General features: G+C 46.7%; 1 protein-coding gene and 2 long non-coding RNA genes across 5 annotated transcripts; 2 read left to right on the top strand and 1 right to left on the bottom strand.

Moving 5' to 3' along the window:
- On the bottom strand, positions 1–25,720 carry LOC132692513 (uncharacterized). The gene is made up of 7 exons (XR_014137576.1): positions 25,633–25,720; positions 18,628–18,793; positions 14,829–14,978; positions 6,372–6,415; positions 2,783–2,898; positions 2,301–2,378; positions 1–140 (listed from the first exon to the last, which is right to left on the bottom strand). It is a non-coding gene; the product is annotated as an uncharacterized LOC132692513 (long non-coding RNA).
- On the top strand, positions 14,877–21,014 carry LOC132692514 (uncharacterized). Of its 3 annotated transcripts, XR_014137578.1 has the most exons (4): positions 14,880–14,968; positions 18,602–18,761; positions 20,009–20,326; positions 20,559–21,014. It is a non-coding gene; the product is annotated as an uncharacterized LOC132692514 (long non-coding RNA). The 3 variants fall into 3 exon arrangements; XR_013555279.2 differs by having other exon boundaries at positions 14,877–14,964; positions 20,009–21,014; XR_014137577.1 differs by having other exon boundaries at positions 20,009–21,014.
- On the top strand, positions 24,906–27,278 carry GSX2 (GS homeobox 2). Its single transcript, XM_060655034.3, has 2 exons — positions 24,906–25,695; positions 26,380–27,278. Exons 1-2 carry the CDS (start codon positions 25,119–25,121, stop codon positions 26,718–26,720), a joined length of 918 nt encoding a protein of 305 aa, XP_060511017.1. The 5' UTR covers positions 24,906–25,118; the 3' UTR covers positions 26,721–27,278.
- The last annotated feature ends 586 nt before the right edge of the window (positions 27,279–27,864 follow it).

Consider the following 27,864-nt stretch of genomic DNA (forward strand, 5'->3'; position numbering starts at 1 on the left):
CGAACACACAGAAACTGCCGGAAATAACAAACATTTATTCTTCCTTAAGCCACAAGGTTTTGGGGTACTCAGTTACGTAGTAATAGATGATTATTCCAACCAAGTCAGAAGACAAAAGGATTAGCTCTTCCTTCTTGACCCTGGGTATCATAAGAAATGGCAGAAAGACCATTTGAAAGAAAGACCATTGAAAGAAATCTTTCAATCAATAGATTGATCAAACCATTAATTTTTAAGATTTGGGGGAGATGTGTGTGTGTCCATGTGTAAAAATTTCTCTGGTATCTTTTTTAGGTAAGTTGTGTGTGTGTGTATGTGTGTGTGTGTGTGTGTGTGTGCGCGTGTGTTTTAAGTTTATTAAGTAATCTCTACACCCAACACAGGGCTTGAACTCACGGCCCAAGATCAAGACTCACATGCTCCTCGCACTGAGCCAAACAGGTGCCTCAGTTAAGCTGTTTTATTTTATGCCTCTGCAGCATTGCCATAATGCCATACTTACATAGACACTCAGCACGTAACTTTTTAAATATTGTGCTTCACCTTTAAGGCTTGAGAAGCACAACCACTTTTTGCTCATGAATGGGTGAGATGAAAATCTATTCTGCACCCTTTTGGAACTCTCACTGGGAGCCAGTGGCCCTCTTGTTCACCAATGTTAAGATTTTTCTACACTTCTTTGAGCATGGTACAGGGAAAAGTTGGATTTAATAGTCAGGCTGGACTTCTCACATGATTCAGTTTAGACAACACCTAGCTTTGAACAGGAACTTAGAAGACAGTCTGCCTCTATGTCCTTGTCTCACTTCTCACCCCACCCCCCACACTTAGGCACTAGCCTTGCTATGGTGTTTTCACTCACATCTAGTTTGTTCTTACAATATTTTCTCATAGCATTTTCTTTCTGAATGTCTGCTTCTTACATTTATACTTTGAAGTTTCTTTCTTTTCTACTACCATTGGGTAGTATGTCCCAACCTCTTCTGCAAACATGAGTTACTTTTATATAGAACTAAATTTATTTTTTTATATATTGAACTACATTTTTTTAAGTTTATTCATTTAAAAAAATTTTTAATGTTTATTTATTTTTGAGAAACAGAGAGAGACAGAGTGCGAGTGGGAGAGGTGCAGAGAGAGAGAGGGAGACACAAAATTGGAAGCAGGCTCCAGGCTCTGAGCTGTCAGCACAGAGCCTGACGTGGGGCTCGAACTCACAGACTGCGCGATCATAACCTGAGCCAGTCGGACACTTACCCAACTGAGCCAGGCAGGGGCAGAAAGAGAGAGAGAATCCAAGCAGGCTCTGCACTGTCAGCCTGGAGCCCCATGCAGGGTTCGAACCTAAGATCATGACCTGAGCCAAAATCAAGAAATGAAGAATCGGATGCTTAACCAACTGAGCCTACCAGGTACCCTGATATAGAACTAAATTTCAAAGATAAAATTCTCTCAAGTTAACTTTAGGGCTTCAATATTCAAAGTATTATATTGCTCCTAATGATATTAAGCACTTAAGAAGATTCGTGAACAATTTTAGGCTTTGGGAAATCCACTAATAACTCTGTGCTTGATATATTTAAAGATACTAGTGTGTCCTTAGAAGATATAATGAACTTTGAGGTACTCAGGGGGTTCAGAAAAATAAATGCACCTTACTACCATGAGAATGACTTACACCTGGAGGAACAAAATAGTTCTAAGTGAACTTCAGAAATCTTGCTATTATTATTTTTTTAAATTTGTTAACGTTATTTTTAAGAGAGAGAGAAGAAGAGTGAATGGGGGAGGGTCAGAGAGAGAGGGAGTCACAGAATCCGAAGCAGGCTCCAGGCTCTGAGCTGTCAGCACAGAGCTCAACATGGATCTGGAACCCACGAACCGTGAGATCATGACCTGAGCCGAAGTCAGATGCTTAACTGACTGAGCCACTCAGGTGCAACCCCTCTTTTTAAAAAAAAATTTTTTTTTAATGTTTATTTGTGAGAGAGAGAGAGAGACAGCATGAAATCTTGCTATTATTTTTATTGTTGTAGTTAATTGCACCACAGGAAGACATTTGGATTGAACATGTAAAAGAATGCACTCTTTGTTCAGAAAAATAAGGGGGAAATGAGGCAAAGAAAAAAGACCATCTACGTTAAAAATAATATTTATATCAGCGCTTATACACAGTGCAAAACATTTTACAAAACATTTCACTTATGTCTCATCTCACCCTCACAACAATCCAATGAACTAAACAGTGGGATGTTATTCCCATTCTATAAATTTCAGAGGAAACAGGTTAAATGACTTACTCAAGCTCAAATGGCTCCTGAAAGGCTGAGATGTAGTGACGATCAAAGACTCCTTTTGTTTCTGTGGGTAAGTTTCCACTACCAGGAAGGGAAGATAAATAAGAAGGAAAAAAATACAAACTTAATGGGAAAATGTGGCTAACCGTTTTTTACACAGTATATAACGAGGCACTGCTGAGTGGTTATAAAAAAGCTCATTTACCTCCCCAAACACTTAACATTCCCAGGATGATATTTAAGAAACAGGAAGCTGGGTTGACTCAATACTTGTTATCCTCAGTTGTGCGGCAAAGCTAATTATAGTATACATTGTGTGCAGTTGTTGGGAGGATTAAATAAGATAATATATTTAAAGAATGGTAAGTATTCAATAAGTGTTAGTTGTTATTATTGATGACTGTGTTATTTCAATCAGGGTGGATCGAATACTAGAATAAAGAGTAGTAGATATGCATTTTCATGCCACATTGTAATCAGCCTACCCTGAATTATCTTCCTTCAGTTCTCTTATCTGGAGAATGAAGACAATGTTCCTTTCTAGCTGCCTCCTTCACAGAAACAATTCATCATGCTGGATCGTGTTCTGAGCATTGAAAAGCTGTATAGGAATACAAGAAAATACCGCAACTATTTCTCTCCTCGTTTTTCTCTCTTCTTGCCCTCCTGAGCAAAGCCATACAACAGGGCAATGGAAGGGGTTTATGAGTAGTCATCCCTTCAGACCTACGCAGTTGCCCGACAGCTTAAAAATTCAATGGCTGAACTGGAAAGAACAGTCAACTTGACTTCATTGTCTTCTGAGATTCAGACGAATAGCTCTTATCATCTGTAAGGGGTTCATGTACCATCTAAGGAATGGACAGATTATTTTGCCATGGATTAGCATAGTGATTAGCCCGTGAGAGGTTTGTGCACAAGGAGATACTTCCTCCAAATGTCCTTGTAAGGCTGTTGTGGCTGCTGTTTACCTTAGAAGTGATCCCACTTCGGGGGTGCCTAGCTGGCTCAGTCAGTTGAGCATCCAGCTTCAGCTCAGGTCATGATCTTGTGGTTCTTGAGTTCGAGCACGAGTCAGGCTCTGTGCCGAGTGCGGATCCTGGAGCCCACTTTGGATTCTGTGTCTCCCTCTCTCTCTGACCCTTTCCCACTTGCTCTCTCTCTCTCTCTCTCAAAAATAAATAAGCATTTTAAAAAATTAAAAAAAAAAAGAAGTCTTTCTCTGTATGACTTACTTAACAGAAGACCATGGGGGAGGGGAAGGGGAAAAAAAAGTTAGAGAGGGAGGGAGGCAAACCATAAGAGACTCTTAAAAACTGAGAATAAACTGAGGGTTGATGGGGGGTGGGAGGGAGGGGAAAGTGGGTGATGGGCATTGAGGAAGGCACCTGTTGGGATGAGCACTGGGTGTTGTACGGAAACCGGCTTGACAATAAATTTCATATTAATAATAATAAAATTAAAAAATTAAATAAAAAAAAAGAAGTGATCTCACTTTGGTTCAGAGATCTCACTCTGTTAGATCCCTGTAACTTCATTCCAACAGCATTCCTCCTGCCACCCCACTGCCAACCACTGGGAACGGATGTTTAAGGGCTTGTCACATGAGTAAGTGATCATTCTTGTCAGTATCACAGAGCAGCTGATCATTCATGATCAGATCATGATTGTTGACTAAGTCAGGGTCATTCGGACCCAACTACACGCTGTGGTAATAGCATGCGATTCTACACTGTCCTGCTTGATTTGAGATGTTTCAGGAATGATGTAACTTGGCAAATGAATCCAGAATCAAAAGCTCTTTAGATGATAATCTTAGGTCAACTGCGAGCGATGCCAATCAACCCATGAATGTAATGTTTCTCACATGTTGATTTTATAATTAGTGCCCACTAATACGGGCTATTTCAGGTTAGTGAAATGAGCTTATAAATTTTAGATAGTTCAGGTCCCCTATCATCACATACGTGTCAAACGTCATTTGATAAATGCCATTGCCAAAGGCTTAGGTATTACTTTCTGTTCTCATTCCTGAGATGATCAAAAACAACATTACGATGGTCATGTTGAACAGAACAGTTCAGTCAGATTTAATTGAGTCAGATTAGGCTCATATCATTAGGGAACATTCTTACAATCCTTTTTAATACCCCTTTTGTCTCGGATCATAATTAAAATAATATAGAAACAACTTTATTAATATAGTTGCAACTATATTCATCTGTATTGAGCCTGTCTTTCAGTTTTCTGTCCACTCAAACTTAAGAGATCTTCTTGTGATTTATTAACTATTATCTTCACATTTGCCTACATGACACTGAATTACACAATCGAGAAATTTTACTGTATACTTTCTCTTCCAGGTTAGTGTTAAAACTTCCTTTTCCAGAAAATTGACTTTCATCCACATCTTTTGATTTCTTCCATCTTTTCTATATCTTCTTTCTCCTGAGATATGTTATTTCTTTCCTTTGGCTATAATCACAGTGACCTCTTTTTTTCTCTTCCTTTCCTTAATATCTCAAAGATGGTTTAAATACCGACCGAACAACTGTATTAAAAATTTTAACCACATGCCGTTTTCGAAGATTAACAGTGAAGAAGATTTCTTTGCATTTAGACTACATTGCAGTAGATACAAAAATATTTCTTAAGAATATTTGGTCAAGGGGCGCCTGGGTGGCTCAGTCGGTTAAGCGTCTGACTTTGGTCCAGGTCATGATCTCACAGTTCGTGAGTTCGAGCCCTGCGTCAGGCACTGTGCTGACAGCTCAGAGCCTGAAGCCTGCTTCAGATTCTGTGTCTCCCTCTCTCTCTCTCTCTCTCTCTCTGCCCCTCCCCAGCTCATGCTCGCACTCTGTCTCTGTCAAAAATAAATAAACTTAAAAAAAAAAAAAAAGAATATTTGGTCAAAGGGAGGCATAGTTTGTCCTCTCTGGGACATTGGCTTATAGCCATCTAACTGTCAAAATCAGCATTTCTCACTGTGATTTTTTTAAGTTTCTTTATTTATTTTGAGAGAGAGAGAAAGAGAGAGCACTTGAGTAGGGGAGGAGCAGAGAGAAAGGGAGAGAGAATCCCAAACAGGCTCTGCACTGTCAGTGCAGAGCAGAGCCCAATGTGTGGCTCAAACATATGAACCATGAGATCATGACCTAAGCCGAAATTGAACGCTTAACCAAATGAGTCACCCAGGCACTTCTCCCAATGTGATTTTATTCTGGGGCGCCTGGGTGGCGCAGTCGGTTAAGCGTCCGACTTCAGCCAGGTCACGATCTCGCGGTCCGTGAGTTCGAGCCCCGCGTCAGGCTCTGGGCTGATGGCTCGGAGCCTGGAGCCTGTTTCCGATTCTGTGTCTCCCTCTCTCTCTGCCCCTCCCCCGTTCATGCTCTGTCTCTCTCTGTCCCAAAAATAAAAAAAAAAATAAAAAATAAAAAAATAAAAAAAAAACCAATGTGATTTTATTCTGAGAAAATCTAGTTCTATAAAATGCTTCCAGAAAAAAACAAAAAAACAAAAAAACAGAGAAGCGTATTTTTCTTTTTTCCTTTCTTTTCTTCTTTTTTCTTTTCTTAGTATAGATTGCTATGCTTTAAGTTGTAACTAACAAAATTAAATTCAAACTGTTTCAAAACATGGAGATATTTATTGGCTTCACTGATGGCTAGAGTCTACAGGTGGGGCAGGCAAAATGTAGTTTGCCCAGGCCTCCAGATCTATTTCTGGACTCTGCTTACATCTGTATATTAGACTCTTCCCTCTTCTCTGCAAAATGACTGCAGCAGATCCAGCCCTCATAGTCTCCAGAGTATTAAAGAGAATCAGTATTCTTTAAAATTTTTGAGATTGGCTCTTATTGGACCGTCTCAGGTCACCTGCTATTTACCAAGCCAATACCGTGGAAGGGATAACATACTGATTGGCTTAGCCTAGATCACATGTTCCTCTGTGGAGCCATAGATAGTGTCAGGTTCCCCAGAATTCCAAGGCTGAGACCACACACGATGAGTGCTGTAGAAGCAACTAACAGGTGTCCCCTATCAATAAATTTGGAAAACACAGGCTTATACTCACTTCTAAGTTCAAGCACAGTCCTGAAAAGGAGGAAGCCTTCAAGCCTAGAGAATAAGCATCAGGAAGAGATCAGTCCCATGAGATTTATGATCACCAAAACTTAATATAAGACTGTTGGAACAGAAGCCCTCTTAGGAGAAAATGTATCTGTTATGCTCACCACTTTTCCCTGGTGCATTGGAGAATAGCTGACATATTGTAAGCACTCAATAAATATTTGTTGAATTAATGAAAGAACTGTTTTGTTTTGTTTTTTACTTTAGAGAGAGAGTTCAAGCAGGGGAAAGGGGGGCAGACGGAGACAGAATCTTAAGCAGGCTCCATGCTCAAGACAGAGCCTGACACAGGGCTTTGATCCCACGACCCTGGGATCATGACCGGAGCCGAAATCAAGAGTCAGACGTTCAACCAACTAAGCCACTCAGGCAGTCCTGAAAGAACTGGTTTCTAATGAAGGGCGTTTTATCTGAAAGCTTTGTTCTCATAGGGAAAGAAAATCCATAAAACTCTGAGTAAGCCCCCTTCTGAGGAAATGGGCATGAGGAGGGAATTTTTTCAATGCTCCATGAGGTCTTGCTGTGCAGTTGCTGAGGCGGACCTACTTTCCTTTACTTCCCCACCTATCCTTACCAAAACACTCATCTGCTGAAGGAAGCTATCATCCATGTGTTCCTGCAACCTAAAATTAAATTACAACGTTCAGTACACAGCCCTATACGAGGAGGAATGGAAAGAGATCAAGACGATACCAGAAACTGTTTTTGTCCTTTAAAAAATGAACACTAGGGGCGCCTGGGTGGCTCAGTGGGTTAAGCATCCAACTTCAGCTCAGGTCATGATCTCCCGGCTTGTGAGTTCAAGCCCCGCGTTGGGCCCTGTGCTGACAGCTCAGGGCCTGGAGCTTGCTTCTGATTCTGTCTCCCTCTCTCTCTTCTCCTCCCCTGTTCACTCTCTCTCTCTCTCTCTCTCAAAAATTAATAAACATTAAAAAAATTTTTTTTAATTATTTTTAAAAAATTAAAAAAAATTTTTTTTTTTTTTAACGTTTATTTATTTTTGAGACAGAGAGAGACAGAGCATGAACAGGGGAGGGGCAGAGAGAGGGAGACACAGAATCGGAAACAGGCTCCAGGCTCTGAGCTGTCAGCACAGAGCCCGACGCGGGGCTCGAACTCACGGACCATGAGATCATGACCCGAGCCGAAGTCGGCCGCTCAACCGACTGAGCCACCCAGGCGCCCCTTAAAAAAAATTTTTTTAAATGAACGCTAAAAACATGGCAAGATTATGAACTGTAGAGTTTCAAAGACAGGGGTGTGAATCGAGGCTCTGCTCTTTACTAATCATGTGACCTCAAGCAAATCACTTAACCTCTTAGAACCTGTTTTGTCATCTGTAAAATGAAGATGATCTCTCCTCATTCTTTAGTGTGACATGGCAAAATGCTTAGTACATTGTCTGCCACAATATTCAGTGAATGAATCATCATTATTATTCTCCTCATCCAAAAAACTTCAAACTGATTTAACTGAATAGTTCATTCAACTCAACAATTTTTCTAAGTGATGCCGAAGGCTAGTCTATAAGATATTGCTCTGGAAAAATTAACGGTATTCACAAATAAGTCCTAAGAAATTATGCCTCAGGATATAAACAGAGACGAAACTGACAGTTACCATATATGGAAACACTGAGGAATTGTGAACAATTTGAGTGGTTACCCTTAGGAAGAAAAAGTCATATGAAGATGCTACCATTTTGAGGAGCATTTTAAAGATTACAAATGGATTAGTGAGAAAAAGGTAGAAGCACTTTAAGCGGGGAAAGATGTAGGTAAGAAGACTTGGATATGGGGCTGTGTGTGCTATGACCACAAACAGTCCCACCTGGTTGAGGCAGAGAGGTTGATCAGAATGCCATAGCACTAGGGCAGTGAGGCAATGTGGTAACTGATGGAAAATTAACAGGACCAATGACCAGTTCTAGCTGATGATAAATGATGATACTGGATTTGATTCTGTGCATTGATTTGCCATTTCCTCCTCCTTTTTCCATCTACCTGCAATCTCAAAGATGAGCAATCTTCCTTCTGGAGGTGGGTATGACAGACCATTTTGCAAGCACTTTAAATCCTTCGGAAAACACAAACATCTTGTGACCTGGAACAGTCACTTAGGATTCTGACTCAGACTGGGAATCTGAGTAATGCTGTGCTAATAAGCCAGAACGAGGCCATAAACATCTGGCTGCCCTACTTGATGGATCCTTGGCATTTGTCAGCAGGCCCTGTGAAGATAAGGTTGAGTCTATCAGAAAATGTTTAAAGTCTACATGGGAAAAGAAGTCTTTTGGAATGAAAACAAGGCAGGGTACCTGAATATGACACCAGGATTTCCCTACTTTACTCTATTTCTGTTATATAGGATGGGATGAGCAGAGAGTGCTCAGGCCAACCTTCTAAGGCACCTGGTTGGCCAAAGGAAGCCATTTTTATTATTTTTTAAAGTGTTTTATTTACTTTTGAGAGAGAGAGAGAGCACAAGCCGGGAAGAGGCAGAGAGAGACAGAAGATCCAAAGCAGGTGCCCACTGACAGCAGTGAGCCCGACACGGGGCTCGAACGAACAAACTGTGAGATCACGACCTAAGCTGAAGTTGGACACTCAACCAGCTGAGCCATGCAGGTGCCTCTAAAGGAGGCTATTTTTAACTCTAATCCCATATTCACACCAAGCTGCCTTCCAATCTTGTTTTGGTTTCCAAATCCACTGTATTCCAGTCCCACCGTTGAGTGGTAGGTATTTGATTACATCTCAATAGACTGACCAAGAGATTATACAATTCCCAAGAGTAGAAAGTAAGACTCTGGAACAGAGTCAGCATTCAACAAATATGTTAAATACGATGTGCCAATTAGTCAGAAAGATACTATACCAAAGCAATGAGCTTGGCTGTCCTAACCATCACCTCAACCCCCAGTAATTTCATTTTACCTTGATGTTCCAACAATTATATACAATTTAAATACAATAGGCTGATGGAATTTTTATTTCCAACCCCAATTTCTCTGAAGTTCAGATCCATATTTCCAACTGCTATTACACATCAAAAATGTCCCATTGGCTGTTCTAACAGTACTTAAAACTCAAAGTGCTTCCAATCAAAACCTTCACCTTCTTCCTCGTTCATCCACTCTACCCACAAGCCTATCCGAAACAAGGAAAAACTGCTTATCTTCTGTAACCACTATTTTGTTAACACTACCCTTGCTAACAGGGATAGCTGAGCCAGAAATCCAACTCTGCACTGACTCATTCCTCTTTCTGTACCCGCATCCCATCTAATTAGCAACCGAGGGTTGTTGGCACTCCCTTCCAAACGACTCTTGAATTTAACTTCTCCTCTCCTTTCCCATCACCACAGATTAATGTGACCCTCATCACCTTGAGACTGACTCTAAGACTTTAACTGCTCTGGGTTTTCTCTTTCAATCCATCCTGTTAGTGATTTCAATATAATCTTTTCAGTACTCTACTTAGCATCCCTCAGAGACAATCCATCTAATATAGAGATATCTCGTACTCCTTCACCTACCACTCAGACCCTTTGTTTCTGCTGCCAAGCAGCCCTTGCTGTTTCTCCCTGTTGCATGCAGCCATTCTACCTTTACAGGATGCATCTTCCAGGCCTGGGCTCATGAATGGACCCTTAGCCTGGAAGGCTCTTCTCTGTTGTTGTGCTATTGTTGTTGCTGTGCTGTTTTTAATCTGAGCATATACTCTAAATAGTTCAAAGCCCAGCCCCGGAGTCCCTGATGCCGGCTGGAAGAAGGGATGGCTCTCTCTTCCATGGCTCCATAGATTATTGCATTCCATCATCACACACCTATTAGATTTCGTTGAGGGCTGTGGTGAGGCTTTGGCCACCTTTGTATCCCAGCACCTAGCACATGCAGGCACCCAGTAAATAATGGCGAACTTCAGTAGCAACTGTAGCTCTGTTTTCCAGAGGTCCATCTAACAGTATGACCAAGGCCTTATATTTAAAAGTAGCCATTAATCTGTTATGCTTTGTCTTTTGTTGACAACTAAATACGCTAAGAGTTCTCTGGCTGGGGGTTATTCTCAGGCCAATATAAATGGTATTATGGGGCACCTGGCTGGCTCAGCTGGTTAATTGTCCCACTCTTGATTTTGGCTCCAGTCATGATTTCATGGTTCGTGAGATGGAGCCCCTCGTCTGGCTCTGCATTGGCAGCGCGGAGCCTGCTTGGGATTCTCTGTCTCTCTGTCTCTCTGTGTCTATCTCTCTCTCTCTCACACACACACACACACACACACACACACACACGCTCACGCAAGCACACACACCTCTGCCCCTCCCCCACTCACACACGTTCTTTCTCAAAATACATAAACATTTTTTAAAAATGGTATTATGATCATTCCTGCGTACGTTGTTTGGAACTCCGTTAACTTGCTCAGTCTCAACAACAACAACAACAACAACAACAGATCCCAGGTAAAAAGCCCCCTTCAGAAAGGCAACGATGCAGTTAACTTTGGCTGCCATTACACCTTTCTGAACTATGTCTCCTGCATTCATAATTAACATCTCTGTTGCTCTAAGCACCTGGAACAGAAAAAGAGTGTATAACTGAGACACGTGTTACATTCTAGTGGAGATGGCATGGGTTAATCTCTGAATAATCCAACATTGAATTGATATTTCAATACACAAATTATTCTGTTCCTTTTCTTGTCTCAAAATGCTTACATTTTCCTCATTCACATTAAAAAGTAATAATTTATGATATATGAGAGATAGCAAAGAAGTAACTATCATTTATTTTACATGTGAACATCTTTGAGGAAATACTGTTATCTTTTTTCAAATTTATCTATTTATTTTTAGTAATCTCTACACTCAGAGTGGGGCTTGAACCCATAGTCCCAAGGTCAAAAGTCGAACACTCTTTCAATGGAGCCAGCCAGGTGCCCTGGAAATAGTGTTATCTTAAAAACTTGCTCAGAATTGGTAAACTTGTATTTACATCTATTTTTCTGAATCATAGTATTTTTTTGCTACCTTTGTAGTTCAATATGATAAATTCTGGCTCTAACAGCAGTTATTGATTAGCAACCTGAGATATTAACGTCCTCATAAGGGGCTGTCAATTATTACTAGTATCTGTGGAAGACAATGGTGCTGTGTGTGCCCAGAGAATGAGGGACATTGTCTTGCTCAATTGGTTTTCAGTCAATGAGCTCATCAGCTAAATCTGATGGACTGACAGAGAACCCAAACATGAGGAAGGAACTGTAATGGACTGACTAAGACAGTATGTTGGTTTGCCCAGAGCAGTCAGATGAGGAAGGGCATCCAGCCAAGTCAAGAGATTCAGGCCAGACTCCAAATGAGCTGGAGCTAACAACAAAACAATATCTCTTGTTTTCGACCCTGTGCAAATTATAAAAACAAGAGGATGTGGCCATTGTGACATGTTCCCCCAAGCACCACTCATTTAGCTAGGGATTGAACAACTACCTAATACCAGAAGCAGGCAGTGGAGAAAGGACCCCAGCCCTCATCCCAGGGCCAAAATTTAGAAGGAGCCACAGTGAATCCAGTAACCTATAACTTTTCCTCTTTTAGCCAAGAAGTTTAGAATAGAGAACTTGTCTCCCACCAAAAACGACACTCTGATTTAGATCTTAGTCCTGGATTTGATTTGGACACATCCTTTAACCTCTGAATACATCATTGTGGAAGTAACAGTTTATTTTTAAAAAGTCCTATCCAGCTTATATAATCGTGCACATCCAACGATATTTAAGAGTCTTTGTAAACCCCAAAGTGCTACACAGAGGTAAGACAGAATTGTGGTCAGGCATCTACCAAGAACACGGGCTTTCTTCTTTTAATCCCTCGTCAACTATTGACCGAGCAACTGTTACGCCCGGCACTGTTCTTAGTGACCCCACGGACATAAATATCCTCCAGGAGTTTTTGTTCCCTCAGGGAGATTCAGATAATAAACACATAAGCTCAGTATGTTATATACTATGTTGGAAAGTGGCAAATGCTATGGAGAACAAAATGAAGCATGGGGTAAAGGGGGGGAGGGAGTTCAGAGGGAATAGTAGGAGCTTCAGTATTTTTAAAAAGAGTGAGGACTGCACGGGTGGCTCAGTTCATTAAGCATCAAGTGACTCCTGATTTCGGCTCAGGTCATCACCTCCCAGATTGGTGAGACTGAGCCCTGCATTGGGCTCTGTGCTGACAGCCTGACAGGGGTAAGCCTGCTTGGGATTCTCTCTCTCCTCTCTCTCCGCCCCTCGCCCTGTTCGGCGCAGTGTTGAACTTGTGCGCGCTCTCTCTCTCTCTCTCTCTCTCTCTCTCACACACACACACACACACACACACACACACAAAATAAACATAAATAAATAAATAAATAAATAATAAAGTGAGCAAGTGGACTTGTAGGGAAGAGTTCCTGGAAGAGGGGAGGGCAGTGCAGGAGACAGCCAGACAAGAAAGGAAAGCAGAGTGGGTGAGTAGGCCAATAGAAGGGGAGGAGTTCAGAGAGACAGCCACCGTTAAGATCATGGAGGGCCATTCTAAGTCCTTTGGGTCTTGCTCTGACCCGATCTGACTTCCGTTTTCAGAGGCTTCTTCTGGCTGCTGAATTGAGAACAGATTGTAGAGGCAAGTATGGGAGGAAGGAGCCCAGTCAGAAGACTCTGCGGGAGACCACAGAGTGTGATTTGGACCAGTGTGATAGTGGTGGGGACGCTGAAAGCGGGCAGTTTCTGGATGTGTTTAAAGGTCAAGCCATCAGGACTTCCTGACAAATTAAATGTACAGAGAGAAAGAGGATTTGAGGAAGCTTCCAAGGGTTTGGGTCTGAGACACCAGAAGACAGAGCGGCCAGCAATAGAGATGTGTTGATACAGAAGGGAACGGGAAGTCCTCTCCCTTTTCTCCTCCTAGTTACTCAGGCAACCAGGAGGAGAAATGTGTAAGTGTGGATAGTGTGGACAGAGGAACAAAACTGAGATAGTCCTACTTGGTGACTGCTGGAAGGGACTGACCACTTTTACCACTTCATCTCTTTGCACCTCAGTTTCTCTTACTGTAACACGAGATGGATAGGCCAGCTGGATAATGGTAAAATTCCTTTTCAGTGGCTAAATTTGAGAACCTACGTGCTACAACCAATTCTCACACTTTTCAAGATTTTTTTTAAATATATGTTTTCTTGAAAAGTCTCCATAAGTAAATTCAATTGTTAAAAATATTCTTTTTGGGGTTTTCTTTTTGGCTTAAAACAAAATTATTTTGTGATCCTAGTCTGAACACCGCCCTCCCCCCACCAAAAAAGAATCTTAGTAAGACATTTAAAACAACAGCAACAGGGGTGCCTAGGTGCCTCAGTCGGTTAAGTGTCCGACTCGGCTCAGGTCATGATCTCACGGTTCATGGGTTCGAGCCTCGCATGGGCTCTGTGCTGACAGCTCAGAGCCTGGAACCTGCTTCAGATTCTGTGTCTTCCTCTCTCTCTGCCCCTCCCCTGTTCACACTGTCTCTCTCTGTCTCTCAAAAATAAATAAATGTAAAAAAAAATTTTTTTTAACAACAACATGTCCTGCAACTGTTTATACAATACCTCGTTCCAGGGAGGTACATGGCTAATCGGGACACCTATTTCCTACTGTCATACTTAATTAGAAGTTTTGCTCACGAGGTTAAATTACAGCAAGCATTGTGTGTCACTGTGAAAATATTCCCTTTCGCTTTAATGGCACATGGGTGGACGAAAAATGCTTCTAAGGCTGCCTGAAAGGACACCAGGCTCCTGTGGGTGCTTGCTGTCTTCCGCCAATACTTTTTCATCTTCCCTTAACAATGGCAGTAGTAATAACATTGGTCCAGGAAGTTAAGAAGTTAGTAGAGAAGAGTAAAGACCAAGCATCTGATATTCACAACCTGACGCAACAGAAGAATATAAATATACACAAATTAATTTAAGCCCATAGAAAATCTCTCAAACTGTGTAGCCTACAGCACATCTCCCCTTGTCCACAACATTCCATCAGGCCAGCGGAACATCATCATCATCATTATAGCTTGTACATACTGAGTGCTAACCCTGTGCCAGGCACTGTGCCAAGGGTTGTCATGACAACTCACTTAACCCCGTAAGAAGAGTGCCATCATAATTTCCATTGTCAAAGGAACGGGATGCACCTCTAGGACCGCCTAACCTCAAGCCCAAGCTCAAGAGCACAGTGGGAGGATTGAGGCTTGGATGGAGATGGAATGCATCGTTTTCAATATACTGTCTCATTGCCATCATACTGTCTTCTAAGCCCTCCATTACCCGCCCACTGCTTGAGGGTAGAGACCAAAGTGTGTGTTTGTACCACCAGCGTTTTGCAAAGCAGTTACGCACGAACAGAAAGTCCCGCGGACGCTCCATGATGAGTGGCACCTAAGCTGTCCGGTTCTTCGGGTTTTCCCAGCGCAGAGCCCGGTATATACTGCAGGCACTCCATCAATACTTGTTGGGTAAATAGACGATCCAGAGGGTGAGTGAGGAAACCTGAGGACAGGTGAAAAAGGGCACGCCTGGTGATGCCTCCAGAGCCCCTCCCACTTATTTGCGCTCCTGCAGGTTTCCTCCGTGAGGGGCCCCTGGTGTCCCCTCCTCCCTTCCCTACCCCTCTCGGCGACCTCGCTCAGCCAGAGGGGCGGCTGGCTGCGGCGACCGCCCACTGGGTGGGTGGGGGCGAGCGGCGGAGGTCGGACCCTGGGAGCCACGCCCCACGCACGCGTCCCACGCACGCACACGCTCACGGGCAAACTCCACAGGCGCGCGCTCTGCCGCACCCCTGCTCATACTCTTTACACGCACCCCGGCGCGCGCGCGCACGTTCTTACACATCCTCCTACGCACAGACTGACCGGAGCACACGCTCACGTTCACACACACGCTGTTCACACCCACCCGCCCTCACACACCTGGCCTCATTCGCCCCGTCGTGTATTCATTCACACACTCCTGTATCACACAGTCCTGCTTACAACCTCCACTCAAGCTCTCACACACCCACCCTCCTCAGTTGTATACACATCACACGCGCGCATGCTACTAACACTCGCACTCTTCACCTTCGTCACACACACCCCGTCACCCGCTGTCACACGGTCACGTACGCCCCCGTTTTCAACTCTCACGCACACTTCACGCGCGCTTGCGCACACGGACTCACGGCAAATTCTCCCTCCTTGCACGCGCGCGCGCATGCGCACCTGTCGCGGCGGGGACCGAGGGCCCAGCGTGGGGGATGCGGTGTGTTTGGAGTTTAGGTTCGGTTACTGGTCGCGATGTCGTCGGGCTGTAGGCTCAATACGATCCCTTAGAGTCGCTTCGTTTTCCAGTGAGAAGTTAGGGAGAAGGAGAGACTGACGCCAGGAAGGGGGTAGGGTGCGGTTCTGGAGCTCTGGCAGCGAAAGCGCCCGGAGCAGCGGACACGCCGCAGCGCCTCGCAGGGTCTCAGAGCCGATTTACCCCCATCCAGGGAGCGGCCTCTCGAGCCTCTTAAAGCCTCGGCCTCCCCGGGCTTCACCCACGCGTGGGGTTTGGGGGTTGAGTGAGGACCGACTTCAAACTGTCCTCCCCCCCCCCCCCCCCCCCCCCGCAGCCGCGCAGCCCGGTTCCCGCGCTCAGTCCCTGTGGCCCAGGGGACACAGCGCAGGACGCTGTGGGCTAGGGTGAAAAGAGGAAGACCTCGGTTTGAATCCTCCAACTGCCACTTGGAAGCTCTGGGGCCTTGGACAATTTGCATAGCCTCTCTGAGCCTTAGTCTCCTTTAATGTAGGATGAGGAATCATTCAACAAATAGGTATCTCACTCCTAATCTATGCCAGCTCTAGGCTGGGTGTTTGACATGCTCGGTGAATAAACAAAACAGACCCAGTCTCTTGCCCAGGTGCAGCTTGTAGTCAGTTGGGGAGGGACAGATACCCAACCAACCAGTGGACATATGTATTGATTATAATGAAGGATTTTGGAGTAAAAGAATAAGCTGTTGTTTTCACCCACTTCAATGTCTTTCAGCACTTACTACGTTCAGGGTGCAGGTGAATAAAAACAATCACATTCAATACCCTCATCCCAATGCCAGTTTGTGCCCCATTATATGGGCCACATTAGAATGGCTTTTGTGATCTTTGTGTGTGTGTGTGTTTATTTTTGAAAGAGAGAGAGAGAGAGACAGAGCTAGTGGGGGAGGGGCAGAGAGAGAGGAAGAGAGAGGCTCCCAAGCAGTCTCCAAGCTGTCAGATTGGAACCTGATGGCAGGGCCTGAACCCACAAACCGTGAGATCATGACCTGGAGCTGAAACCGAGTCGGACGCTTAACCGACTGAGCCACCAAGGCGCCCTCTTTGTGATCTTTTACAGAAAACCCACACTAACCAAGAAATGAACAATAATAACCAAATGAGTAAATGATAAAAGTAACTACCTTGCTGGGTCATTGTGAAAAATAAATGATACATTAAAACTCTTACTCATACCCTGGCATATAATAGGCCCTCAATAAATGCCAGGTATTATTAGGCGATAGCAGTGCCTAAAACTCCCGATCCCCTGCATTAGATACACAGGGTCTGAATCCTGGCTCTGCCATCTTTAGTTGTGTGACCTTGTAAGTCTTTGGACTTCATTAAGATTCAGGATTTTTAAACAAGAAACAGCCATAATATTGGTGTTTTATCCAACAGATCAAATAAGGTCATGCAGGCAAGGTTCCTCATTCAGGGCCAAGCACACAGGAAGCTCAGAAAATGGTGGTTATGAAGACTGGCCTACTGCGATGGCACCTGCTTCCTGTGCAACACAGACCAGCAAAGCTGGAAAGTTTCTCCAGGCCAAAGGACCCTTGAAATTTAAAGCTGAACTGCTAGGAATTTATCCAAGGGATACAGGAGTACTGATGCATAGGGGCACTTGTACCCCAATGTTTATAGCAGCACTCTCAACAATAGCCAAATTATGGAAAGAGCCTAAATGTCCATCAACTGATGAATGGATAAAGAAATTGTGGTTTATATACACAATGGAATACTACGTGGCAATGAGAAAGAATGAAATATGGCCTTTTGTAGCAACGTGGAAGGAACTGGAGAGTGTGATGCTAAGTGAAATAAGCCATACAGAGAAAGACATATACCATATGGTTTCACTCTTATGTGGATCCTGAGAAACTTAACAGAAACCCATGGGGGAGGGGAAGGAAAAAAAAAAAAAAGAGGTTAGAGTGGGAGAGAGCCAAAGCATAGGAGACTGTTAAAAACTGAGAACAAACTGAGGGTTGATGGGGGGTGGGAGGGAGGGGAGGGTGGGTGATGGGTATTGAGGAGGGCACCTTTTGGGATGAGCACTGGGTGTTGTATGGAAACCAATTTGACAATAAATTTCATATATTAAAAAAATAAAGTATTTCCAATTAAAAAAAAAAAAAAGAAAGAAATTTAAAGCTGAGTCCCAAGTAGGGTCTTCCAGGACCCGAGGCCTTTGATAGGGGTAGAGAGTAGGGTGTGGGGAAATTCCCCTGGTAGGTCCAGGTTTGGGGGGCTGCTGAAGGAGACAGGTATGTCCAGAAATCAAAGGCTAGATAAACTCCAACTTGGGCGGCTTCAGGGTGGGAGCACCAAGCTAGGAGACTTGGAAATAGAAGCTCAGCTTGGAAAAGGCAAGCCATCCTGGAGAGATGATTGGGCTGCTCTAGCTTCCTCCCTCCCTGTGAAGCCTGGGGCTCTGATGCGTCATTCCCCAGCCTCTAGGGCACACAGACCTGCAGGTCCAGGATAATAATAAAAACTAGAGATGCCCAAGACACCAGGTACCAGGCCCAGCGCTAAGCAGTCCTTCATTCCTCCCAAGGACTGGAAGGTGGGGGCATTTTTCCTATCTACCAGGCACAGAAACAGATTTTTCCACCAATCTCCCTGGCTTCCTTTTAGTTCTTGCAATTAACTGAGCAAGAGAAACTCTTCCCTGCTTCTCTGTGCACCCTTCCGCGACCATCAAACACAGTCCTCATGAGTCACTTCAGACTTCAGTTTTATCCACTCCTAGAGCCAACTGGGCTTTTCTTTGATATTCATGCTACTTTTGCAATTCACGGCCTCTGAATTCATTTGTCCGTTCATTTTAAGGTACTAGAAACTCCCAAGGGACTTACCTGCCTTGTGCAACGGAATTCCCTGTACGCCCAGAGCCCGGCAGAGAGGAGGCACCCCATACACACTTTCCAACCACCAACTGCTGAAGGAGGCTCAGGTTAAGTCATTCTCTTCAGGCTCCAGGATAAGCGGGGTAGGATTTCTCACTGATTTCTCAACCCTCACCTGCATTCAGAAACACGCAAAGCCGGTTTTTGTTTGTTTCATTCTTAAGTTTGGGTCCCGCACCATTAAATCAAATCTCTTAGGCATTTATACATTATACTTTCATAATGCTGTCCAGGTGATTTTTGTAGATGACCAGAAAGGCCAGATCACTAAAAATGATAAAGGTTCACTCTCTTTTGGGTAGGATTAAAAAAAAAAAAAAAAAACTGTCTTGGATTCCATTACTAAGCAGCTATTTCAGGCCAGTGCTTTCAGCAAATTTTGGGCCAAGGGATGTGGGGAACTCGAAGGAGTGGACGCGTGTGAATAATTCCGCCTTCCCCTTAGGCTCCCAGCAACCTCCTCCCCAACCAAACAAAACCACCAACTCTGAAAAAGATAGTGTTTAAAAAAAAAGGCCAGCGCTGGGAACTGGAGAGGGAGGGAGGGAGGTGGAGCATTTGCTTCAATTATCCGGATAATTGTTCCCTACCTCAGGCCATTGTTACCGAAATGAAACAATATTCTATTGGATCCAGTCCTCGCCTTTTCAGGCGTGCTCCCCGCAGGGCCTAGCACACGCTGGGCACCGAGTAGGCGCTCAATAAATTTTATTCTGATGACAGAGGAGAGCTTTAAGGGTGGGGGAGGGATGTCCTGTTAGGCTTAAGGATTTGGGGGGGGGGGCCGAATGTCAATTAAGGTGAGGCGGGGAGCAGAGGGGCTGTGTGGCAGGCCCTCGGTGTCACCAAAACTCTGTTCAGAGGGTACGGAGCCCGGGCCGCTCCCGAAATTCTGAGCCAGACTCCTCACTCCTTTCCCACAAGCTTCTTCCCACCCCCTTCTCCGGGGGCCGAATTGAACTCTCGCGCCTGTGGCGAGCACAAAGGCGAACTGAGGTTTCTCAATGGCCCCTCCGCTCTGAATGCGCACTAGGGAGAAGCAAGACCACTTTTTGGCGGTGGGTGAACACGCGGCCCGCAGCCTGCCCTCTCCGCGCAACGCGCTGGCCGGGCGCTGCGTTAGAAATAACACTGGTCGCGCAGCTGAAGGCAGAGCCGGGCACCGGCCCCTCTTCACGCTGCCAGCGTAGGAATGTGGGGGCTGACTCCTAAGTGCCCTGCTTTCATCCCGACTCCAGGCTTTTCAAGAGAGGCTTAGATTCTCTGAGTGTGTATTTGCTAATTGCAGCCTCGGCTTTAATGAGATTCTTTGAACTCCCCCACCCCCCAGTCCGGTTTGTAGGTTACAGCCTTATCTGGGGACCCTCGTTTTACACCCCAGCTACACGTCTGTGAACAATCGCCTCTCCGGCCCCTGAAAGGAGAGCGAGCGCCCCATTTCTGCTGAATGCACGTCTCAGTTCATCCAAGGCTGGCGGGCTTTTGATGGCCACAATGCGAGTTACGCCCAAAGAGTGTCTCTTTGGTCAGATCGACAACGCTTGGCTTCACGTTTGCAAGTTAAACGGGCAGAAACCCGGCTGAAACTCCCACGCCAGACGCCGGGGACGCTTCCCTCCGCCCAGTTCAGAGCAGCACTGGGGACTGGGTCTGGACAGGGGGAAGAAGGGAGGGAGCGGGAGTTGTCAGGGGGCGGCGCGGGAAAACAGTCCTGATTCTAAGCCGCCATCTAGAAGAAAGGGGGGGGGGGGGGCAGGGCCATTTTCTCTAGTATATCCCTCTTGTTTTTGTTATTTTTTTTTTTCAGTTTGCTTTGTCGGCAGCTTTACCCCAACAAACAAACAAAAAATGAGAGCGTTTTTCTGCTTGTCTTCACCTAGGTAGCTGCTTTCCTCCAGCCCCTGAAAATGTGACTCCTTCATAAAATCAAAATTTATGATTATTCAAATGTTGGGGACTGTGAAAAGAGAGGAAGAAAGAGAGAAAATTAATATTGCAGCTGTTCTTCTGATTAATGAGAGATAATTGCTCATGAAAAGTCACCCCTGTGGCATTTTGTTGTCTCCTGGATCTTTGTTCTTTTCCACTATTATTGAGGACTTTCTTGAAGACTAAGCGGTTCTTTTCAATTTTTGGGTATTCAGAAAGGGTTGCCTGGTTACAGAGAATGGGGAAATCTCGGGCTATATCGGGTAAGATGTGCCACAGACAGCAATATCACAATGCCACTCGGAGAAAAGGATGGATACAAGTTAACGATGCGCTTTCAATAAAACATTCATAGACTTGTTCACGCTTTGATAATGACCTCATTAAAGGGAGCTGGGGGCAAGTAAGTCCTGTCTCCTGTTTGTGTTCCGCTAACAAAACCCAGCTTTGAGATCATTCATCGCTTTGGAAACTAATATGAAATCAATGTAAGAGGAGCAAATAAATCCGAGGCCGGCCCCGCCAACTCCTGGGCTGTCCCGCCCTGCTCTCGGCCTCCGTTTGGGGCAGAAGAACCAAGCAGGCAAATGCTAAAACTGAGAGGAAAAAGGAGGACTGGAGATGGGGGGGGGGGGTACTTTGGAGGGGGTGCAGAGGGAAAGACAATGTGGGAGTTACGGATGGAAAAACAGCTAAGCACATCAGTAGGTCAGAACTCTAGGGCCTGTGGAATAAGCAACGGCTAAGTCCACATTCTTTGCTTTTCCTGACTTTGCCCATGAAAGGAAATAGAAAGAGTGGGAAGCAAGAGGGGAATGTGAGGTCCAGGTCAGGTGTGACCCTGGATGGGGGAAGTACTGGAACACTTCTTGAAAGCTACAACCTAGAATTGAAATCTCAAGGTTGAGCTAGGAGGAAACTGCTCCTCCAGGCTCAAGTTGGAGGAACCAGGGGCAAGAAGACGACACCTCTAAACCGCTTTGATTTTTTTTCTCATTTGAGGGTAGGGGTGGGGTACCCTGACTGGTGTGTGTTAGGGGGAGAGGAGGGGACAGTTTTGTTACCTTCATATCTGTGACATTGTCTTGCACTCAAGGAAGACAAAGCCATCCTCTGTCATCCCAGCAAAAGAGAGGAAATCAAAGGATCCCCCCTCCCCTTAAAAGAACTAATTTTCTCCTTGAATTATGAAAGTAATGGCTTAGGTAACAGCCTGTACTCTGTACCCGACTGCTTAATACCGAATAAATCCTTCCACGTGGCTCCCCGAGTCGTAGCAATTAGAGCTCATTATAGGCTCATAAGAGCTCTCATTTCAGGGATTACTTAATGGACGATGAAATTTTATCGGACAGAATCACTGAGAAATAAAATTGCGTGGCAGCGGGGGCACGGTGGGGGCACACTGACAGGCTGCCCAGGGGTCCCCTTCTGCTTTGAGCAGGTTCGAGGTTCTGCTATCCTGGGGAAGGGTCTGGCTGGTAGCTGCTCAGGGCCATGGAGGGTAGGCTTCCTTTGGGAGTGGGGGTGGCAAGGCACAGTGGGGCCAACTTCTGAAGATAGGGCTAAAGAGAAAGAGGGAAACTGAGAGAGCCAAAGAGAATTAATGAGAAGAACCTGAGAACCTCCAATGTGGAACGTGACCCCAAAAGACTTGCTTTTGGTGGGCTTGAGCAATGTATTTATTTTTCTGAGCAATTTACTTTAAAAATGTTTTTAATTGCACTTAGTTAACATACAATGTTATGTTAGTTTCAGGTGGACAATACAGTGACTCAGCACTGCCATACATCGCCCTGTGTTCATCACCAAGGCTCAAGCAATTTCACCAGGTCCTCTTACAAGCAGGTTTCTCTGACATGGTCTGCTTTCAGCCCCAGTCTGTCCCCAAGCTACTGTACCCCTTGCAGCCCTAAGTGACCCCCACTCCCCCCCCCCCAGCCTCTCACTTTTTGCAAAATTCCTTAGCACTCCAACTGGATGTTTCCATACTTATACAGAAGTTAAATTAGTTGTTCGAGCTTCATAATTAGGATTCTCTAAAGTAAAATTGAGCCTTCTATAAGCACACATTTCAGCACATCAACATGGGGATTCTAGAGTGAGCATACCCAGAACCACTGGGAACACAGTGACCCAAACGGTAAGCCCAAAACAAACCTCAGATAACCTACTACCTAACCCAGAAGACGAAAAAGGAGAGGGAAAAGTTATTACTTTTCTTTGAGCACTCACAAAGTGAATAAATACATACATATAGGTATGTATTAGATAAATTTTTAATAGTGTATGTATACATATATGTGCACATACAGATATACATTCACACACTTGCAAAGTGAATGGGAAAATCATGTCACCTATTTGGACAATTTAGGCCTTTAAAAAACACCCAGCCATCAAACATCTCTTAGTGGTTGAGCTTCCAGGGTTCTCAGGGTTGGAATGATTTCGGGACTAGCTGCGTCCTCCTGACTGGAGCGAGGGCGGGTGGGCAGGCAGGCCAGGTTGAGGCTGAACGTCTGTGATGGCTGCATCATCAAACCTTGTGGTACAAAAGTAGTTACAGCTGAGCTGCCCTGAGTTAAGCCCTGAGACTCCTTAATTGTTGTCACAAGATGTTGGATTAGCACATTTCTGGAATAGCTGTCTGTTTACACTCTGGAGACCCACCGTCCACTAACCGCTTTCTAATTGAATTCTAATCACATTCAAATAGCTCAATAACCAGCCTCAGCTGCAATTCATAAAACTTTAATTGCCATCCATAAATCCTGGGCTCCCCAGAGCGGGGCGTCCATACAACGCAATTACACTTCTCCGGCAGGCAAGAGAAACTGTCCCAGAGATGAAAAAGGGGAGAGAAGAGACAGAGGGCAGAGAGGTGGCCATGCCTCCAGCGGAGAAGCTGTTGCTCCCCTGGGATTTGGGCACTTGGTTCTCACAGGTGGAGGGAGTTCCGTCCCCAAGTTTCTTAACACCAGTGTGAACTCAGGTCTGAAGTCTGCTGTTTGGGAAAAAGGATCAGACTCTATTGCTTGCTCCCTGCCCCGACCAGATTTTCTCCAGCGGGGGTGGGGGTGGGGGGGAAGACCTCACCTTCCCCAAAGATCAACAGCCCCTAGCTTGACAGCCACCTTCTGTCACACAGCCACTAATACACGCCTTCCACTGAAGACGGTGCCCCCCCAGATTTCCTTTACCAAGCCACTTCTCCCATCCTGAGGCAGGATTCCTCCCGTAGGTCAAATCCCTTCAACCTCTCTCAGCTTTTAAAGGGGTGCAGCGTGGAGAGTGCTTGCTGGTTAGTCTGCCAGCCGCCCAAGGTCAGGCTGTGAAATGTAAAGGGGCAGGAAGTGGCGGGACCCAGAGCAAAGGCCTTCCCCAAGCCCTGCCCAGTCTCCAGGAGGGCTAGGGTTTGGGTCCTCTCTCCAAAATCATTGGGATGGAGTTTGCAGGGGTGTCTCGGGAAAGGCATCGGCTTGGAGAAAGCAGAGTGACGCTTCAACGCCTCTCTCCGCCACAGGGCATGCTGCCGATTACAAAGGAGCGCGAGGAAGTGTCGCTGATCCCAGCGGCCCCAGGGAAGCCCCAAGTGCAAAGGCATCTTGGAGCTTCTCAAGCATTCGAATGAAAAGCTAGGCAGCTTCTTAGCTGGGAGGCCTCATTGGTACGCCCCGGATCCGTCACGAACTAACCACCTGAATGACTGTGGCCAAGTCCAAATGCTGGGGAACTGTGTGTGTGTGTGTGTGTGTGTGTGTGTGTCTGTGTGTGTCTGTGTGTGTGCGCGCGCGCGCGTGCGTGTGTCCGTGGTGCAAACCGCGATCCCGGGCTGGGCTACTGCCAGTCCGCCGCCCACACGGCCGTGCTCCAAACTGCAGGCCTCACACTTTACCGCGCCTCAGCCTCGGCTGGTACAGAAGGGCAGGGAGCATTGGGGCATCCCTATTACAAAGGCCTCAAGGTCCCCACCTGGGGCGCTTTTCGGCCGGGCGTGGGGAAGAGTTGGGCTGGGGCCCAGGCCAGGGAAAGGGGTAGAATGGGGGATGCAGCTCTGATTTCTCGAGAAAGCGTGGAGAAAGAGGGGGAGGAGGCCGGCGTCCCCGCGAAATTCACAAAACCTACACTTTGCAAAGTCCCCCCCACTCCCCCTCCCTCGAGTTCTTCCCTGCAGCGCGCCCGCCCCTCCTCGCCGCTTCTGTTGTGACTCGGGCAGCCTATCCCGAGGGTGGGGAGCTGCTGAGGAGCCTGAGCCGAGCGGTACTCTGCAGCATCACGTGCCGGGGTGGGGGCTATAAAATCCCGGAGCCGGGGCGCCGGGCGGGGGACGTGAGGACCAGCCCTCTCCAGGGACCCCTTTGTTCGCAGCCCAGACGCCGAACACCTCCGCGTCCCCAAGGGCTTGACCGCCTGCGTCCGCGCCGCACTCGGGGCAGAGCTCAGAACAGGAGAGGGGAGGGGGCGCCAGCGCCGGCCACCGGGCCCTCCAGCCACCCACCCCTCCCGACATGTCGCGCTCCTTCTATGTCGACTCGCTCATCATCAAGGACTCCTCGCGGCCCGCGCCCTCGCTGCCTGAGCCGCACCCCGGGCCAGATTTCTTCATCCCGCTGGGCATGCCATCCCCGCTGGTGATGTCTGTGTCGGGGCCCGGCTGCCCGTCCCGCAAGAGTGGCGCGTTCTGCGTTTGCCCACTCTGCGTCACTTCGCACCTGCACTCCTCTCGTGGGCCGGCGGGCTCCGGCGGCGGGGGCGCCGGGGCGGGGGGCGCAGGGGCCGGGAGTGGTGGGGGAGCGCCGGGGGGCGCCGGGACCCTGCCCCTGCTCAAGAGTCAGTTCTCTTCGGGTCCTGGGGACGCGCAGTTCTGCCCGCGCGTGAGCCACGCGCACCATCATCACCACCCGCCGCAGCACCACCATCACCACCATCAGCCCCAGCAGCCAGGCTCGGCCGCCGCTGCCGCAGCCGCGGCGGCCGCGGCGGCTGCCGCGGCGGCCTTGGGGCACCCTCAGCACCACGCACCTGTCTGCGCCGCCACCACCTACAACGTAGGGGACCCGCGGAGATTCCACTGCCTCACCATGGGTAGGGTGGGGTCTCTGGGCACCTGCGCGCCGCGCCTTCGCGGCTCCCGGGAGCAAACTTTCCGCCTCCAGGGGAGGAAGTGGCAGCCTGGGGGGCGGGGTGGGGTGAGAGGAGGGGCTTTTCGTGTAACTGTGGAGACGTCCCCAGAAGTTCCACGAAAGTGGAAGTTAGCTTCGAACCTCTCCAAGCAGCCTGGTGCTTTCACGCCCGCTACCTGGTGTCCGACTCTTGCACAGTATCGGGGCCTTTGGGACCTCGCACTTGAGGGCTGAGAAAGCGGAGGCTAACTGCGTGAGGGTTTGGGGTGGGTATGTTGGAACTTCTGTGTGGCAGTCCGTCGTCGAGGCTAGCTGAAGCGTTTCGATGTTCTGGGCTAAGCCTGCTTGCCTCTCTGCTGGGCTTGAAGGGAGACGACCGGACAGCGCAAGCCCCGACCCCTCCCTTAAGCCTCTGACTTTACATCTCTCACAGCAAAGGCCTTCCTTCACTTGCTTTGGGCGTCTCTGTCCTTCCGTGCTGAGTAACGAAGTGCCGTGGAATGGGAAGGGGTGAGGGATGGATACAGGTGTTTGGTTGAGCTCCGCGGGAGGGTCCTTGAGAGGCGTCCCTTCCAAGGGATGGCGCGTGGGGTGGGAACACGTCATCCGAGAATGACCTCTCTGCCCTCTCTTGGCCGGTCTGCAGGGGGCTCGGACGCCAGCCAGGTACCCAATGGCAAGAGGATGAGGACGGCGTTCACCAGCACGCAGCTCCTGGAGCTGGAGCGGGAATTCTCCTCCAACATGTACCTGTCTCGACTCCGGAGGATCGAAATCGCGACCTACCTGAACCTGTCGGAGAAACAGGTGAAAATCTGGTTTCAGAACCGCCGGGTGAAGCATAAGAAGGAAGGGAAGGGCACACAGAGGAACAGTCACGCGGGCTGCAAGTGTGTCGGCAGCCAGGCGCACTACCCGCGCTCGGAGGATGAGGACTCCCTGTCGCCGGCCTCGGCCAATGATGACAAGGAGATTTCTCCCTTGTGAGGGAGGGATGCCTCCGCCGCACCACACGCTCCTGGCAGCCCCCACGCCACCAACGCGCCTGGCACGCAGGGCGCCAGATCCTCAGCCACTGCGTGGTCCCATTTGGAGAAGGAGGGAGCTGAGTGCTGGCCGAGCGGAGTAGTCTGGCCTGACCCTTCGCATCTCCTCCTTGACCTATGTGTTTGAAGCTCCACTCGAAGTTATAGATCGTTTTTTTTTTTTAATGTAAATAATCTAGATTCAACTCAGTCTTGTCATATAACAGAGGGGGGGGGGAACCAGGGTTGATTCAAGTTTAACACTGTGTGGGGCTTTTTGAAAGCGCATGTCCTTTCCCCTTCCCTACAGTCTTACAGAACCTAAGAAGAACACCGGGTTTCTTGATTATTTTCTTTTGTTGTTGTTGTTGTTGTTTTAGTGAAAGCATATGAATTTCAAATAACTTAGAAAATTAAACGCTGTAGGTCTCGCTTTCTGAAAATTTGCCTGGGGAGAGATTGGAATTCAAGTTGCTGGAAGTCCCTTTGTATGTGAATAGTTTTATATAAAATTTATATTTATATTTATTTAAATAAATGAAACAAAATCAAGGTTTTAAACTTGTGGTGCTTGCTCTCACCATCTTTCCCCATCTTCCTCTCACCTGTATCTTGAAAAAAACCATGGACGGGGCGGAAAACGTGTATGAGAATTTAGAGGAAAGTGTTGACTAAAACCTGGTAATGTAGGTCTTTGGTTGAGGGAGTATGTGGCACACCATCAAGCATGATTTTCACCTACCAAGTAGTAACTCCCCATCCTCAAAACAGCTAAGCCATTCACAGTGGCTAGGACAGGTCACTCCATTTAAAGTGACACTGACAATTAATGACGGACAAACCTTTTGATTTATTTAACAGGGAAAGATTCTTTCTGTGGCAGTTCCCCTCTCCCTGCCTTTCCCCCTCCATCGCTCTCAGTACTAAAACCCGAGTCATGTGAAGGAATTTGAATAGTCAGAACAGTTTTAGAAAGAGCAACAATCCATCATCAGGGTGGAAGGACACACAAGGAAACTTACAAATGATGCTGCAAGTGACTAGAAACCTTACTTCCTGGCTGTTCCCCTAGCTAAGAAATTAGCTGGTTTCCACGGTGCCAAGGA

Source organism: Panthera onca, chromosome B1, assembly GCF_046562875.1.
Source record: "Panthera onca isolate mPanOnc1 chromosome B1, mPanOnc1 haplotype 2, whole genome shotgun sequence".
NCBI classification, from domain to species: domain Eukaryota; kingdom Metazoa; phylum Chordata; class Mammalia; order Carnivora; family Felidae; genus Panthera; species Panthera onca.